General features: G+C 44.5%; 1 protein-coding gene across 5 annotated transcripts in view; it reads right to left on the reverse strand.

Annotated features, from left to right (window-relative positions):
* The window catches only part of LOC135544404 (retinoic acid receptor RXR-alpha-A-like), a 156,863-nt gene that overhangs the window by 109,294 nt on the left and 30,573 nt on the right, over positions 1 to 16,996 (reverse strand). For 3 of the 5 annotated variants that reach the window (XM_064971981.1, XM_064971980.1, XM_064971979.1), the window contains one exon: positions 8,486 to 8,686. In XM_064971981.1, the coding sequence (XP_064828053.1) occupies positions 8,486 to 8,686 (201 nt within the window). The remainder of the gene's footprint in view (positions 1 to 8,485; positions 8,687 to 16,996) is intronic. The other 2 variants (XM_064971983.1, XM_064971982.1) reach the window with 1 other exon arrangement.

Consider the following 16,996-nt stretch of genomic DNA (forward strand, 5'->3'; position numbering starts at 1 on the left):
ACAGAGAGAGCTGCTGTGACAGTCAGAATAGCCTCTCTTCCTTTTAATGTCTTTATCAGGGATGATGAGAGCTAGTCGAACTACACTGGGGGGAGAGTGGCTAGCACTGAGCACGGCTCAGATATCTGGGTTAACATGCACATATTCATTTATATTCATGGCATTTATTAGATTACCCATATATTTCTGAGGAGTACTCAGAGTGCCCCTGCTGTGATTAACATACTGTACTGCATTAAGCAACATGGGGCCGCAAGAATGAGAACTTGCTTATTCATGTTTAATGGAAGATAGAAGAAAAGGCTGTTTTTCAGATGCAGCCTTGGTACAGTGAACATCTGACTTCAGGGTTGGGGTCAAATCCATACGGATTTAGAATATGTGGCAAAACATCTCTGTGAACAGCACTGGGATTTAATACTCGCATTCAATCTCAGATTCTTGCATTGAATGTGAGTTTAGCGAGGCATTCTGATCCCAACAGTCTTACAGTGATAATCATTCAAGTAAAAACATAATTCTGCCTCTCTGGGGTGTATGATGAGGTGTGAACCTATGGCTATCCCTCCCTCCCTCCCCCCTACGGTTTGAGCTGTAACAATGAGATAGCATTTCAGTGTGATGGTGCTCTGCAGGGATTATGGGCTCAGAGAGTTATTAAAGGCTTAGTGGATGTGATTTCTCCTGGCCCACTATGGATGGCTGCAGTCACTCTGTGCCAAGCGGAAGGTCCCGGCGTTCTAGCTACATCAGCCCTGCCCAACCTGCTGGCACACGGCTCCCTTTCCTTGGGAAGGTGTCAAAGGCAGGTACAATGTCTCCCCATTCCTCTACTCCCTCTCCAACACCCATCAGTTCTGAGATATGATAATCACACACATGTACACATCCAAGATAATCCCACGCATGTACACATCCAAGATAATCACACGCATGTACACATCCAAGATAATCACACACATGTACACATGCAAGATAATCACACATGTACACATGCAAACACAAATCATGTATTCATTCAGGTCAAGAGTCAGTGGACGTGACCCTGTAGACATTGAAAAGCCACACACATAACTTACCATTCACAACATAGCTTTAAATCAAACCCATCTTTACATCAGAAGTTGATTTATGTATTTCCCATGAGACCAATGCAGAGATTTATGGATTGTGGCCTGAAACTGAGCTGCTTTCAATTAGCTGGCGGATTGCTCCACAATTAGTCTGACGATTCAGAACAATAGAGTGGAATTAATCAGGCAAGAATTTAGGCTTTTGCCATTGTTCTCAATCTTCGCATGTTTACGTACTGTATAGAGCTACAGAACAGGGATTCAAATCTAGCCATGATGATGTTAAACGGTTTGGACATTTCCCTTCATCCCTTTTTCATCTCCAAAAAGTCCAACTGATTCAGACGTATGGAATTTGTAAATCATTGCAGAACAGGGTGGAGGGAGGTGGCTGTATATGTTAGGCCTAAAGCCAGTATCTAGTGAGTACAATATGAATCCAAACATCCAATTAGCTCAGACTGTTAGCAGAGCTTATCCCAGAGGTGACAGGCCCCAGACCACACACTGAACATACCGAGATATTAAACTGGTCTTACTGGACACAAACAACTGTTAGGCTATTTTATTTTCTGGTGGGATCAGCATCCAGAAATGCTGTGATAGACACACATTTATTATTTGACTATTATAGACTGTGTCTGTGTGGTGGTTGTGTATGCAGGGGCCTATAATCGGCAGCTTGGTGCTCTGGCGCCTCTGGCTCCTGACCCAGCAGGAAGCAGCCAGGGAGTGCACGGACTCCAGCCAGCCAATTAGAGAGCAGTGAGCATGGAGCATGCTGGGCCTAACAAGCTCCCTCTCCTCGACCTCCCTCACCTCTGTGGGACCCTGCTCGGGAAATACGAGGTGCTGGGAGCCACTGGAACGTCCCCCCAGCACGCAGACCCCGCTGTGTGACCACAAGGTCTTCAAACACATGCTGCCTGGAGTCCCATCACTTTTGACCGTTTTTACTCCCGACTGCCTGAGCCCAGCGCTGCACAGGCACTGCCGAGCCTCTCTCTCACAAACAATACACACATACACATAACACACACCACAGGAGGCTGGTGGCACCTTAATTGGGGAGGACGGGCTTGTGGTAATGGATGGAGCGGAATACGTGGAATGGTATCAAATACACATGGTTTCCATGGTTTCCATATGTTTGATACCATTCCATTGGCTCCGTTCCAGACATTATTATGAGCCATCCTCCCCTCAGCAGCCTTCACTTATACACACAAGCACACGCACACTCTCTGACACATGCACACTCTCTGACACACGCACACTCTCTGACACACGCACACTCTCTGACACACGCACACTCTCTGACACACGCACACTCTCTGACACACGCACACTCTCTGACACACGCACACTCTCTGACACACGCACACTCTCTGACACACGCACTCTCTCTGACACACGCACACTCTCTGACACACGCACACTCTCTGACACACGCACACTCTCTGACACACGCACACTCTCTGACACACGCACACTCTCTGACACACGCACACTCTCTGACACGCGCACACTCTCTGACACGCGCACACTCTCTGACACACGCACACTCTCTGACACACGCACACTCTCTGACACACGCACACTCTCTGACACACGCACACTCTCTGACACACGCACACTCTCTGACACACGCACACTCTCTGACACACGCACACTCTCTGACACACGCCCACTCTCTGACACACGCACACTCTCTGACACACGCACACTCTCTGACACACGCACACTCTCTGACACACGCACACTCCCTGACACACGCACACTCTCTGACACACGCACACTCTCTGACACACGCACACTCTCTGACACACGCACACTCTCTGACACACGCACACTCTCTGACACACGCACACTCCCTGACACACGCACACTCCCTGACACACGCACACTCTCTGACACACGCACACTCTCTGACACACGCACACTCTCTGACACACGCACACTCTCTGACACACGCACAGTGCGCACACAGTCAGGAGGCTGCTAGATGTGCGTGTTCAGTTCTCCTCAGTGGTTCCTTGCAGTTTACTCTGGCTCAGCTCTGTGTCTTCTTTCCAAGTCCTGCAGAATAGTAAATGGGATCCAAATGAATTGGCAGGATTTACGAGGTAGTGAGATAATTCTGAGACTGGGTAATGAAGTCAGCTACGGACTGTGGTGAGAGCTAATAGGGCTTGGCTTAAGGCGTAATTATTGCTTGTTTAACCAAAGCGACATCAGAGTGGTCAATCAAAGACTAAGCACACACCTGGAAGCCACTCCCACTCCCACTCCCACTCCCACTCAGAGTGGACTGGGAGAGTCAGTAAAGAGAGGGAGAGGGAGTGACCCAGACAGAGGTAGTGATATGGTTTTTGTATGTATTTGTATTCCTTAAGGATCCCCATTAGCTGTTGCCAAGGCAGCAGCTAATATTCCTGGGGTCCAGCGAAATTAGGGCAGTTATACAATTTTAAAAACATTACAATACATTCACAGATTTCACAACACACTGTGTGCCCTCAGGCCCCTACTCCACCACTACCACATATCTACAACACACAATCCATGTGTACGTGTGTATAGTGCGGATGTTATCGTGTGTGTGTATGCATGTGTCTGTGTCTATGTTTGTGTCTCTTCACAGTCCCCACTCTTCCATAAGGTGTATTTCTACCTGTTTTTTAAAATCTGATTCTACTGCTGCATCAGTTACTTGATGTGGAATAGAGTTCCATGTAGTCGTGGCTCTATGTAGTACTGTGCATCTCCCATAGTCTGTTCTGGACTTCGGGACTGTGAAGAGACATCTGGTGGCATCTCTTGTGGGCTATACATGGGTGTCTGAGCTGTGTGCCACTAGTTCAAACACAGCTTGGTGCATTCAATATGTCAATACTGCTCAAATACAGGTAGTGATTAAGTCAATCTGTCCTCCACTTTGAGCCATGAGAGACTGACATCCATATTATTCATGTTAGCTTTTTGTGTACATCCAAGGGCCAGCCGTGTTGCCCCGATCTGAGCCAATTGAAATTGTCCTTGTGGCCACATGACTGAACAATTGTCCTGCGACACAACTAGAGCCTGTAGGACCTGCCTTGTTGATAGTGCTGTTAAGAAGGTAGAGCAGCACTTTATTATGGACAGACTTCTCCCCATCTGTTGAATCAGTATGTTTGGACCATGACAGTTTACAATCCTGGGTTACTCCAAGCAGTTTAGTCACCTCAACTCCTCAAGCTCAATTTCCACATTATTTACGACAAGATTTAGTTGAGGTTTAGGGCTTCATTTTGTTTTGGTTGAAATGCACCATAATCCCAACACCACACCCATACTACCCACTCTAATCAAATAAAAAAGGAGAGCCAGCAATCCTATACTAACACTTCAACCCCTCTTCTCCTTCTCCTTCTCTATGTCCTGTCATTTGGTCTCTCCAAAAACGGGACATATGTGAGTTCAGTGCTGGCAATCAGGAGGCTGAGTTCATCAGGAAGAAATTAGCCAGCCGCTCGGCAGGGCTCTCTCCCATTGGCTACTCACACGGCCCGCTCCATTTGAGGGCACCCCAGACATTCCTGCGGATAATCTTTTCCATTCCTCCTCTCAGCTCCGCGAGGACAGACCAAATCACTGCACAAGGCCTGCATTGTGAGGGCCTTTCAAAAAGCCCTGTTTTAAAGCTCTCTTGCAGTCTCACTTCACATAACACATTGCCCAAAACCCTTTTTTTCCTCTCAGATTTTTTTGGGGGGTCTCTTTAAAATAAATAACAAAATGATTGCTTTTAAAATGATCTCTGGAAAAGAAAAAATCCCTGAATACTGTTTCTCACGGTCTCTTTCCAGTAAGGGTTTGTTTTTGAAAACTCAAAACAATGTGAAACCCCTGAAACCAGAGCGTGGCCACATCACTGTGCTGCCGGGAGTTCAGGACATCATCGCTAGAGTCGACTCCCCGGGCGAGGCCAACCAACCTTCCCAGAATCCTCTGCTACGTCTTCACTCAGCCCCCCTTGTCCTCCACAGCAGCTTGTCATTGTGGCTATGGCCGGGAGGCCGAGGGACAGGATTAGAGGACAATCACACCGATGTGCGGACGGGCTAGAATGGGTGTGTGTGCTGGATGTGGTGATGAGAGATTTACAACAACACATTCCATAATTAGATCCATGATTATGACTCTGGGTATAAAGGACCGACTCTAGCTAGGCTGTACATACTACTGATCCTCTCTAAAACCACAATGCTGCTTTCACAGTTCTCTCTCTCTCTCTCTCTCTCTCTCTCTCTCTCTGCTCTGAGCAGCTAGGCCAGGGAACACCACTGAACTTGCAAAATAGCGAAACACTTAAAAGATAAGAAAACACAATCTGACCGTCTCGCACAATCCCATCACGTCACTTGTCAGTAACGTTCCGTCAATTTCTTTTAGTAACTGAGCAAATGTTAGGTCTGCTGAGGCTGTATCTGCTTTCAGTTGCAGTTTTAACAGTGGCCAAGTAGGCTACTGTGCCTAATTCATAATAACGTAGGCCTACCAGAGTGGTCAACCATCAAAGACAATGGAGAAAATGCATCCCTGAACTTATTAACATTGAAATATGTTGGGTTGTTTGCTGCAAGAAACCACTTTTCAAAATAAAATGTATTATTATTCCCATACCCTTATTACAGAGAATCAGACAAATGAAGTTGCCCTTAGCTTATTCAAGCCGGTATCAAAATACAACACTGCCCCTTTAAGACAAAAAAAAGCTCTTAACCTGACTGGCTTTTCATCATGTCTAGAAATGTACACATGTTGTGCTCTTGTAGGAAACAACCACTCCCCCATTGCTGACTACAAATTATCTATAACTGAGCTAATAACTCTTTAACTAGCAAAGGATATTAACAAAATGTGCACACGTGCCTACATTCAACTCTTGCTTTGATCTCAAAACAAGTGCATCTACTTACGACCACTCATGCTGCAAACAGTCCAGTTAAAAGTAAACGGCACAGATCCATATGGCAATGGTCTATTTGCATATAGGCCTACGGCAGCTCTGATTGGTTATGCCGCACCGGTCTGTGTCATGTGTGTCAATGCAATAGAATCCTTCTCTGATGCTTTCGTCCTACAACATCTCGTGCATACCTGGTTTTGTGTCAGTATGCGGCATTGAAAGTGGCTAAAATTGACTTGATTCCATCACAATTGCCACGTCGATAGTGTTAACTAACGGGGAAAACTCGAGAGAGTTTGAGTGAAGTTCTATCTCGTTTGTCTCTTCCTGTGATATTTCTGCGACGCAGTGGTCCTGAGAGAGCTGCCCGGCAGCGCGCAGTTCAGAGGGAACATTACTAAATCAACCCAGGCAAAGATAACTATTTCATGTGGCCGTGGCTTGAAATAAGGAAAAAGTTCAAGTAGAAACATTGACCTTTGACACAGTTCTACACAGTAACAGTAACCACTTATAGAGTTGGTGTGCTACAAAAAATATTGAATTGCACAGGAAACGTGCCCACCATCACTGGGTTCTGACAGTCCAAAATGTACCCATCAATCACACCAGCCCTGCAACACACAACCATGAGGGAGAACAAACTAACTGTGTATCCACCTCACAGATCGTGCTGAGACGTGTCCGTGAAAAAGTAAGTGTGGGGGAGAGAGAGAGACAGAGAGGGTAGTGGGTTCTTGTTCTGCCTGGCTAATGCTTTTCTACAGTCCCTTTTGTTCAATATTGTTCTATTGTCAGACCCTTTGAATACATACGGCCCCCTTCATTCACATGTTCTGCATTGACAGTTGCAAGTGTAAGGTGGTCTAGGTCAGGGGTTCCCAAACCTTTTCACTCAGGCCCCCCTTTCAGTATGTTCAAGCACTGTCTATGACAAACTATGGTACTGGTACACCCTGTATATAGCTCCACATTGGTCTGGTACTGGTAATCCCTGTATATAGCTCCACATTGATCTGGTACTGGTACTCCCTGTATATAGCTCCACATTGATCTGGTACTGGTACTCCCTGTATATATCTCCACATCGATCTGGTACTAGTACTCCCTGTATATAGCTCCAAATTGATCTGATACTGGTACTCCCTGTATATAGCTCCACATTGATCTGGTACTGGTACTCCCTGTATATATCTCCACATCGATCTGGTACTAGTACTCCCTGTATATAGCTCCACATTGATCTGGTACTGGTAGTCTCTGTATATAGCTCCACATTGGTCTGGTACTGGTACTCCCTGTATATATCTCCACATTGATCTGGTACTGGTACTCCTTGTATATAGCTCCACATTGATCTGGTACTAGTACTCCCTGTATATAGCTCCACATTGATCTGGTACTGGTACTTCCTGTATAAATCTCCACATTGATCTGGTACTGGTACTTCCTGTATATATATCCACATTGAGCTGGTACTGGTACTTCCTGTATATAGCTCCACATTGGTCTGGTACTGGTACTTCCTGTATATATCTCCACATTGATCTGGTGCTGGTACTTCCTGTATATAGCTCCATTCTTGTGTATTTTATTTTTCTTGTCTTACTATTTTTTAAACTCTGCATTGTTGAGAAGGGCTGATAAACAAGCATTTCACGGTAAAGTCTACACCAGTTGTATTCGGCGCATGTGACAAATTCGATTTTCAAAACAACCTTTCAAAGTTGTGAAGCTAAAACAGGGCTTTGTCTGTGAAGTTCCACATAGAACAAAATCACACTAATGTACCACTCTCCTCTCCTGTAAATTCATCCAATGTGCCACTGTTTGGGTGTTGTCATCTCGTCGCCTTTGTCCGAGGCATGTTCCCCTCACATGACATGGGTGTTAAGTTACAACAAGCACTCAGTCACAAGTCTTCCTCTCCCAGCCAATGAAGGCACCAGCAGGCACACATACAGCAACAACACAGCAACAGCACAGTACAGTCCCTCAATCCTCACATACCAGAGGGTCAGGTTCAGAATGCACTGCTACGCTGACCTCACCTGACCCGGCTGCCCTAGCAGAGAAAACGGAGGTGATGAGAGCAGAGGCCTGTCTCATAGCACCACTGTTAACATGTCCATCACCGGGCCTCCACGTGCAAAGAATACATGAATCATCAGGCTGACTGACTGGCTGAACCCTGCATGGAAACAACATTTCTGGCTCTGACAGCTCTACACCTCAGGGTGGGTGTGTGCGTGTAGCTATGGAACGGAACAAGCAACATCTTGCATTGTGGATATACTGCTTTGGCATGGCATGTTCAGAACATTCAAATTTGCTACACTAAATGCTCCTACTACCAGGAATTGTATGTTTATCTCACCAAATAAAACAATTTATACAGTATGTAAAATGTACTGTAACTATATACTATTTCTAACCATTGGCAAATCTTAGCTCATACTTATTTGATACAGGTGTCTTCCCAGGTGCGGAGTCTGCCATGACGGGGAAGATGGCGAGGGGATGTGGAGATGGCGTTGAGTGTTACCTGTAGATATCCGGGGGTGGTGGAGGTGACACATGCCGGTGAAACAGGAGCAGGCCTCCCCCGAGCGTCCTCGCTGAGGGGGCGGAGCCAGCGAGCACTGGGGCTTCAGGAACCCTGCAGAGGGAGGGAGAGGGAAGAAGAGCGGGAGTCTGTTAGAACAGCCAGACAGGATGATGACGATACATTGTTTTGACATTAACAGAGAGAGCTGAGATGAGGGTTGCTGGTACTGAACATGGTGAAGGGTGTTGTCTGGATAGGCCTGTCGATACAGATTACAAGTTGCCCTTTATGGTAACAGAGAGGGGATGAGGGAAGATTTTAAGGATCTCTGCTGTACCCGTCATCTCTGACCGGCCTCCCTCCCACCAGCAGGTTACACATCCATCTCCCCTGTCACATGGAGACCCAGCAACCTCTCACATTTAGAGCACTGTGTCTCTGTGACCCTCTAACCCAGAAGATGAGGATAGCTCAGAGCTCCATGTCAGCTTCATAGCCATGCCCAGGGTCAGGTGACCAGGAGCGGCAACCTCCCGCGTGAGGCTGGTTAGGAGGCTAGGCAGGGGTGGAGAGGCATGGAGCTGGGGCTAGGAAATCTGTGTGGGCAAAATGCCAAATGGCAGGGATGCCTGAAGGGTCTGGGGTGGGGGCATCTTGCTGTCTGTCTCCGAGGTCACCAGGGTCAGACTCAATAGGGAAGTCATTATCTCGCACAATGGGTGACTGAATGTTCTGTACCCCCGCTAGTCCGGCCATCCCCATTTCATTCCACACCATCCTGTATATGTCTACACATGACATGATGAGTTGAACAGAAAAATAAGTAGGTAGGCGAGACAGAAAACCCCGTAGAGATAGTATATTGACAGTGTCAAAACAACCAATATCAAATGAAAGCCCCATCACAGTCAGTACATCAACCAGAGCTCCGTTTCTGACCTTTGAAATCCACTTTGACCCAATGAATAGCATAAGAAAAGGCATGTATTTCTGTGACTGACATGGCAGGCAGCCTCTAGAGAAAAAAGTCAGTCTGTGGAGGATTTACCAAGCCTTTATCGACTGGAAGGAGTTCATGAGAATCTCATTGGCATCATCAGAGCTCCTCAAATCCTGACTTTATTATTTTCTTCATGAGGACCATTAGATTTCCAGCAGATATTAAGAGTGTTGGTCAGAGAAGCCCCCCCCCTGCTCTGCTCTGCTCTGCTCTGTTCTGTTCTGCTCTGTTCCGAGCTCAATATAGCTCCTTTATTTGGTCCATGAAAAACATGTCACTCCAGATGAACTCATCCAATGACATTTAAAACAGGCACAGTGATATTGAATTAGTTCCCCATGATAAGCCATCTGGGATGTTGACGCTTTGGTCAGGAGTGTGTGTGTAGTGTGTGTGAGTGCGCTTGCATGTGTGTGGGTTGCTACATGCATGTGTGTGTGTGTGTGTGTGTGTGTGTGTGTGTGTGTGTGTGTGTGTGTGTGTGTGTGTGTGTGTGTGTGTGTGTGTGTGTGTGTGTGTATTACTGCGTGCATGCATGCTTGTGTATGTTCTAAGGAGAGGGGTGGGCTGTGCCTGTCAAGCACATTCCTCAGCCATTTGATTAGAATAAATAGAATAATCCAAATGCCAGCGATGTACATGGAACACCAAGCCCAGACCTGTATGAACAAACGCAGACAAGCTGAGATCCTCTTAAACAGGCTCAATTAGAGGCATGGCCGATTAATTAGGGCCAAATTCAAGTTTTCATAACAATCGGTAATCTGCCTTTTTGGACGCCGATTATGGCCGATTACAATGCAATTCCCGAAGAGACTGCGTGGCAGGCTGAGTGTAGCATCAGAAGGACGTTATGGCTGCAAGGAGCCAAGGTAAGTTTCTAGCTAGCATTAAACTTATCTTATAAAAAACAATCAATCTTCACATAATCACTAGTTAACTACACATGGTTGATGATATTACTAGGTTAACTAGCTTGTTCTGCGTTGCATAACAAGTGTTTATCATCGAATCACAGCCTATTTCAACTTGCTGATTGAACAAAAGCGCATTCGCGAAAAAAAAGCATAAACATCAATGCCTTTCTTTAAAATCAATACACAAGTATATATTTTTAAACCTGCATATGTAGTTAAAAGAAATTAATGTTAACAGGCAATATTAACTATGGAAATTGTGTCACTTCTCTTGCGTTCCGTGCCAGCAGGGTATATGCAGCAGTTTGGGCCGTCTGGCTCGTTGCAAACTGTTGAAAGGCCATTTATTCCTAACAAAGACCGTAATTCATTTGCCAGAATTTTACATAATTATGACATAACATTGAAGGTTGTGCAATGTAACAGTAATATTTAGGCTTATGGGTGCCACCCGTTTGATAAAATATGGAACGGTTCCGTATTTCACTGAAAGAATAAACGTTTTGTTTTTCGAAATGAGAGTTTCCGGATTTGACCATATTAATGACCAAAGCCTCGTATTTCTGTATGTTTATTATATTAGAATTAAGTCTATGATTTGATATTTGATAGAGCTGTCTGACTGAGCAGTGGTAGGCAGCAGCAGGCTCGTAAGCATTCATTTAAACAGCAGCTCTTAGCAATGCTGGGATGCACAGCGCTGTTTATGACTTCAAGCCTATCAACTCCCGAGATTACGCTGGCAATACTAAAGTGCCTATAAGAACATCCAATAGTCAAAGGTATATGAAATACAAATGGCATAGAGAGAAATAGTCATATAATTCCTATAATAACTACAACCTAAAACTTCTTACCTGGGAATATTGAAGACTCATGTTAAAAGGAACCACCAGCTTTCATATGTTCTCATGTTCTGAGCAAGGAACTTAAACGTTAGCTTTTTTACATGGCACATATTGCACTTTTACTTTATTTACCAACACTATATTTTTGCATTATAAGTTAAAATAAGTGTTCATTGTTCATTCAGTATTGTTGTAATTGTCATTTATTACAAATATATATATAAATCGCTGATTAATCGGTATCGGGGTTTTTTGGTCCTCCAATAATCGGTAACGGTATCGGCGTTGAAAAATAAGAATCGGTCGACCTCTAGTCTCAATTAAATAAAACAGACATGAAGACTGCTCACTTACTGCTCACTTAGAAGCAGAATTTTTTTTGAAGAATAAACATGTTTGAAAGGAGAATAAGTTGATATGTCACCCTGTTTGTCTGATACCTCACTGTTGTCACATTCTAAATGTATTAGCAAGAAGTATAACAAACTTTTTCGCCCACATTAAAATGAAGTTCGGGACACATAACGGGTTGTTTGGGACACATAATCTGTATAAATGTATACATTTTAATGCTCAGTAAAATGGTTCTGCAAGTAAACTAAGACCAAACATAGATGGTCCATCAAATCTACCCCACCACACTTTCCCTGTCTCCTCTGAGAGCACAGCAGCAGCAAAATCCTGGTTGGACAATGACACATGCCATAGGGCTCCGAGCCATGTCACTGAACATTACCAAGTTAGCATATGAGCTAAGGCTCCCAGTCAAGTTCGACTTTTCCAAAATCAGGTGTAAACCAAGTAGACAGGGGCCAAAAACAACACTCCGCTAGCCATCCACTGGAATAATCTTCCCATGGGACACAGTAAAGCTACAGTATGTCATTCAAATGCTGGGAATGTTACCTAAAGCTGGAACCGTGGGAGACAGAGGACTGGAGTGTGAAGAGAATCAGATAATACATGAGGGGGAACATTGTTCCTTGTAGTTTCATTGAGCAAATGAGATGTTCCTCTGATAGAAACAGAACACAAATTAATTCAGTGTCATTTTCACCGTCAGGTCAAAAGTAGAGGCGACAAGACCCTACCCAATCAACTCTTGCATTGACCTGATATGTGACCCTGCACATTACTTTCATTGTTTTTGAGAAACAGCATGGAGCTGATATTAATATGCCATTTCAGATGGTCAGGGAGTGTCACATCGACGAGATGCATTTATTTTTCTTGATGACTACAAAAACATTTGGGGGTTGTTTTTCCTGCTATCCACCCTTCTGGATTGGTTTGAAATAAAGAAGCTTCATTTCTCCTCCTCTCGAAGCAGACGAAGTGAATGATGAAAATGTAGCAGTAGAAGAGAGGCCTGTTTGTACAGGTCCTCCTGTTGAGAGCTCTAACGCAAGTGATCTGTCATCTAGTGATCTGTCATTAAAGGCATCTATCATACTGCTGCTCCGCCATGTCTTCTTGGCTCATGCAGTGCACCCTTGATTACAGGAATGTTTCACTTTCTTCTTTGATTTCCAACTGGAGCGAGGGAACAGGAGGAGAGAAAAGGAGAGGGATCTCGTTGGGTTTAATAACTGTGCGAGGATCCAATCTTTAGGGGACAAGCGCAAACATCCCCCACAAACAGTCAATCAGCATTATCATTGATGGCGGTCAGGGATAGGAACAGTGTAAACACACTGGGGGTTTTCTCATTAAACATCGAGTGCTAGAATAAAAAGACAGCCTTTGCAACACGTTGCTAATGAAAGCAAGTCTTTAGATACGACTACGCTAATGAAAAAGAGCCATGATGATAGAGCACTTAATGGGACAAAGGCATAATGACAATGTGCTAATGAAACAAAAGTATGGAGATTTGCATTCGTCATAAAGGGTAGGACGCAAATAAAATGTTTTGTTCTCGCAACAGTCTCATAGAAACGCCAAACACTAAGGAAACACTTGTAAACTGCGGGTTAGCAACGCATATCCATCTCTATGTGTCATGTCTACTGGTTGCCTACTGGAGAATTACAGTAAAATATTTAGGCTATTTATTAGACTTAAAGTGACACTCCAGTCTCCTTTTCACCTTTTTTAACATCTGATTTACTTAACAAAAAGCATATCTCAATAGGTGGTCCAGGTAAGGCTTTCATTCTCTATTGCTCCTCTATTGTTCCTCAAGCAAGGGAGGAGGCTGATGACAGATTCCCATCAGACCAACTCATTGACTGCCCTATGCCTTTAAGTTTGCAGTTGTGTCTAAAAAACACAATTTAGTATTTTTACTGTATTTATGGGATATAGCTTTTCAACAGTCAAAGTTTTTTTAAATCACTGGGTTGGGGGTGGGGGTCTTGCAGTCCTCGTTTAGTCCTCTTAGAGAATGGCCACTGTCGTTGTTTGGCGTTACCAGGGCAATCAAGCCCAAGGTCAAAGTTCATCCCGCCCTTCATGGATCAGGGACGTAATAAAAGCATCTTTCCCACACAGAGAGAAGTGCCGCTCTCCAAGCCCTCAAGGTTAGGGCCTCGGTGGTGTACACAGAGAAGGACCTAGCAGCAAGGATATCAATCGCCAGGGCAACCATCGTAAACCCCATTCCCCTTCAGCCATCTTCAGACGGATGGTCGGCCTCCTCTCTGGAATTAAAGAGCCTCCTCCGCATCCCTCCATTCTTTCCCTTCCTGCACCAGAGCGACTTGTGCATTGGAGTGTGTGGACGTTGAGTGTTTTACCCATGTTCCCCTTGCTATTGTGTTGTCTTATTCTCTAGTTCTTATTCATTAATGACATATGGTTGCGGATAAACATAAGTGTGGACTTGAAGAGTTTTACCCATGTGAAACACTAATGTGAAACTAATGTAAAACACTTCCAAAAAGGTCGTGAAAGGAACTATAATTGAAAGACCGCATCCTTGCCCGACTTCAGTCCAGCACGGTGCAGTGTGGCACAGTGTGGAGGTTCACCACTGTTACACTCCATGAACCTCAGGTGTTTGCTTTTCACTTCGAGGAAGAATCCAAGGCAGCAGTCTTTCATTATGCAAAATGACTGCTCTGACAGTTACTCTGCTGCCCTGTACGACACTCTCTCCCTTGACTGGACCTTCATCAAAGCAGATCAGCTATCAAAGCAGAGCACACACTGTAAAGAGGAGAAGAGCCCAAAGACACACAGACAGACAGACTGACAGACAGACAGAGCCCGTCAGCTCTCACTCTCCTGTCTCTGGATATCAAATGCTCATCACTACCCTGGACACGATTTCCCAAAAGCATCTTAAGGCGAAGTTCATCGTTAGAAGATTCTTGGCAGCATCGTTAAATCTCCGAGCTGTTTGCCAAAACCATCGTTGTTAACGTTGCACTTGAAAACATTTGTAATCTAAAGCCTGCCACAGACCACTCTGTTGAACAGCTAACACGCCACTTTATACAAAGAAGATCTCTCTGCTAAACATAGTTTATCCGTCTCATTTTGACCGCCAATTACTTCAGAACAAAGCTGACGACAAATACAAAGTTACCAATGTCTTTACAATTGATACAAACATTTGTAGTGTAAAAATATGCTTCAAATGAAAACAGAGATGACTGCAGTAAAATATAAATACAAGGCCTATTTCATGATCAATAAATTGAGGCTACTGTCTGAAATTTGTCACAACATATTTCATGATGTGTGCCTACAATGTGCCCCATGATGTGCCAAATCAGTGATTTTGTGCATTTTTATTCGATAAACATTAGAATGAACCACCTAAATATTTGCAGCCGTAGGTGGTAATATTTCTCTAGGAGCTGATCCGTCGTCAGTTATGTGAAATAATTATATTGCTACGTTAAGATTTTAATTGAGGGAGTTGCTGCCTTTCTCTCGATCCTATCCGTAGCGACAAATGCTCAAACGATGCACTTAGCGACTTCTCTCTGCATGGTGTTTTGGGAAAAACGTTACATCTTCGACTGTTGCAGGAAAGATGCATTGTTAAAACACTCATAAGCATTAGTTCCATCACAATCAGGAAACCGGGTGTTAGTCCTTTCTAAGGGAGAGCGTCTCTCTCGTCTTCAGAGGCTGATCATCAGCATGGAAAGCATCCAACCTTTTCCCCGACGACATATCTGCTCCATCAGCAAACTGTCTTTTTTTTCACTCTGCGGCTTTTCTTCCTTTGAAGAAAACCACACTAAACATACTTTTCAGCTCCTCTTTATCTCAATAAAAACAAGGGCTGTGCAGATCTATCGTGACCATGAAGTAGACGTGGGAAGGAGACGAGAAAGTGCGCATGAAGCTCATTAGAAAGGCAATTGTTTGGTGTTCTAGGCACAAACCCTGTGAGAAAACATCATCCTTGCAGTTGTCTTTTATGTGTCTCTCCGTCTCCCACCTCTCCCTCCTCACACAACAGGACCCCCCACAGGTGTGGAAACACTAGCCTGCTCTGAAATTCCACTCCAAGCTGGACCCCCCACTGAGACTACCGGGGTCCCTGACCAGCCAATCACAGCAGAGGACAGGTCACACGGAGTAGGTCAAGAGAGCTGGGTCCCAGTCGGCTAGCTCACCCCACGGGGTGTCTCCTGGGGTATAGAGTTACAAGGCCCAGTAGGACCATAACAGTTTCATACGGCATTCCATGTCAAACCAAGGAGTCATCATGGATGCACCCACAAAACTATACCAAACTACCAATCCAAAGGGTTTCCTAACAGGGCTTGTCCTGGAGTAGCTTGGGGGTGATCTGGCTCCACCAGTTGCACTGCCTTGGATGAATTAACCGGACTAGACTGACTTCTATGGTTAACAAAAGTCACCTGAGGGCTTTTGTTATGCCTGAAAGCAGGGCCAGGGTGGCCAGGCCAGCCAGCCGGACTTATGAAGAAACAGAAGACCTTGGCTGGAAGACATAATGCTGACCCAACCTAACCCAACACAAAACAACTGAACTATTCTTAGGTTTTTAAGTGTGGGTAGAAAGAACATAACCTTACAGAAAATTGTGAAAGAATCATATTTTTAGACTCCGTCTCCGAAGAGTCAAAACACCAAGCGCTGCAGAGGCCTGTGGAATTGGCCATAAAATGTTAACTGGACAGTTTTATTGAATGACTTATTAAGCAACTGTGTTTTGCAAGACCTTAAACTCAGAGGCTTTTGAAAGGAACAAGAGCACCTTTCTGTAACGGCTCTTTTAGGTGAATGCCGTTCCCTTTTCTCTCTCAAATTGAGTCTGTACTTTCACACCGACGCAGGGTAATGAAAGTGGCAGTTGCACCGGTGTGGCATTTGAAACCACAAGGCAACTGTAGTGAGGAGTTGACAATGATGACCTTTCCTGCATAGGTGATTTTCAATTATGAATGCAGCATGGCTATCTACACAAGAGAAAAATGTATCTTGAAAAATAATTTGGCAAAATGACTAAACAACTTTGCCAGTGACTGAAAAGAACGCATTTGGTTTCCTGGTTTATTGTTCAGGAAATGTCTAGGCAACCTTGAAATACAAAACTCAATGCTCAATAGTAAAATATCAATTCCATGGTTACTATTAAAATACTACATGTGTTGTATATAAGAAAGTATTCAGTAATACAATAACTATCATATTATTGTCAGAGAGAAAAAAGCGGACAACAACTCTC

The sequence above is a fragment of the Oncorhynchus masou genome, chromosome 8 (genome assembly GCF_036934945.1).
Source record: "Oncorhynchus masou masou isolate Uvic2021 chromosome 8, UVic_Omas_1.1, whole genome shotgun sequence".
Taxonomy (NCBI): Eukaryota; Metazoa; Chordata; class Actinopteri; order Salmoniformes; family Salmonidae; genus Oncorhynchus; species Oncorhynchus masou.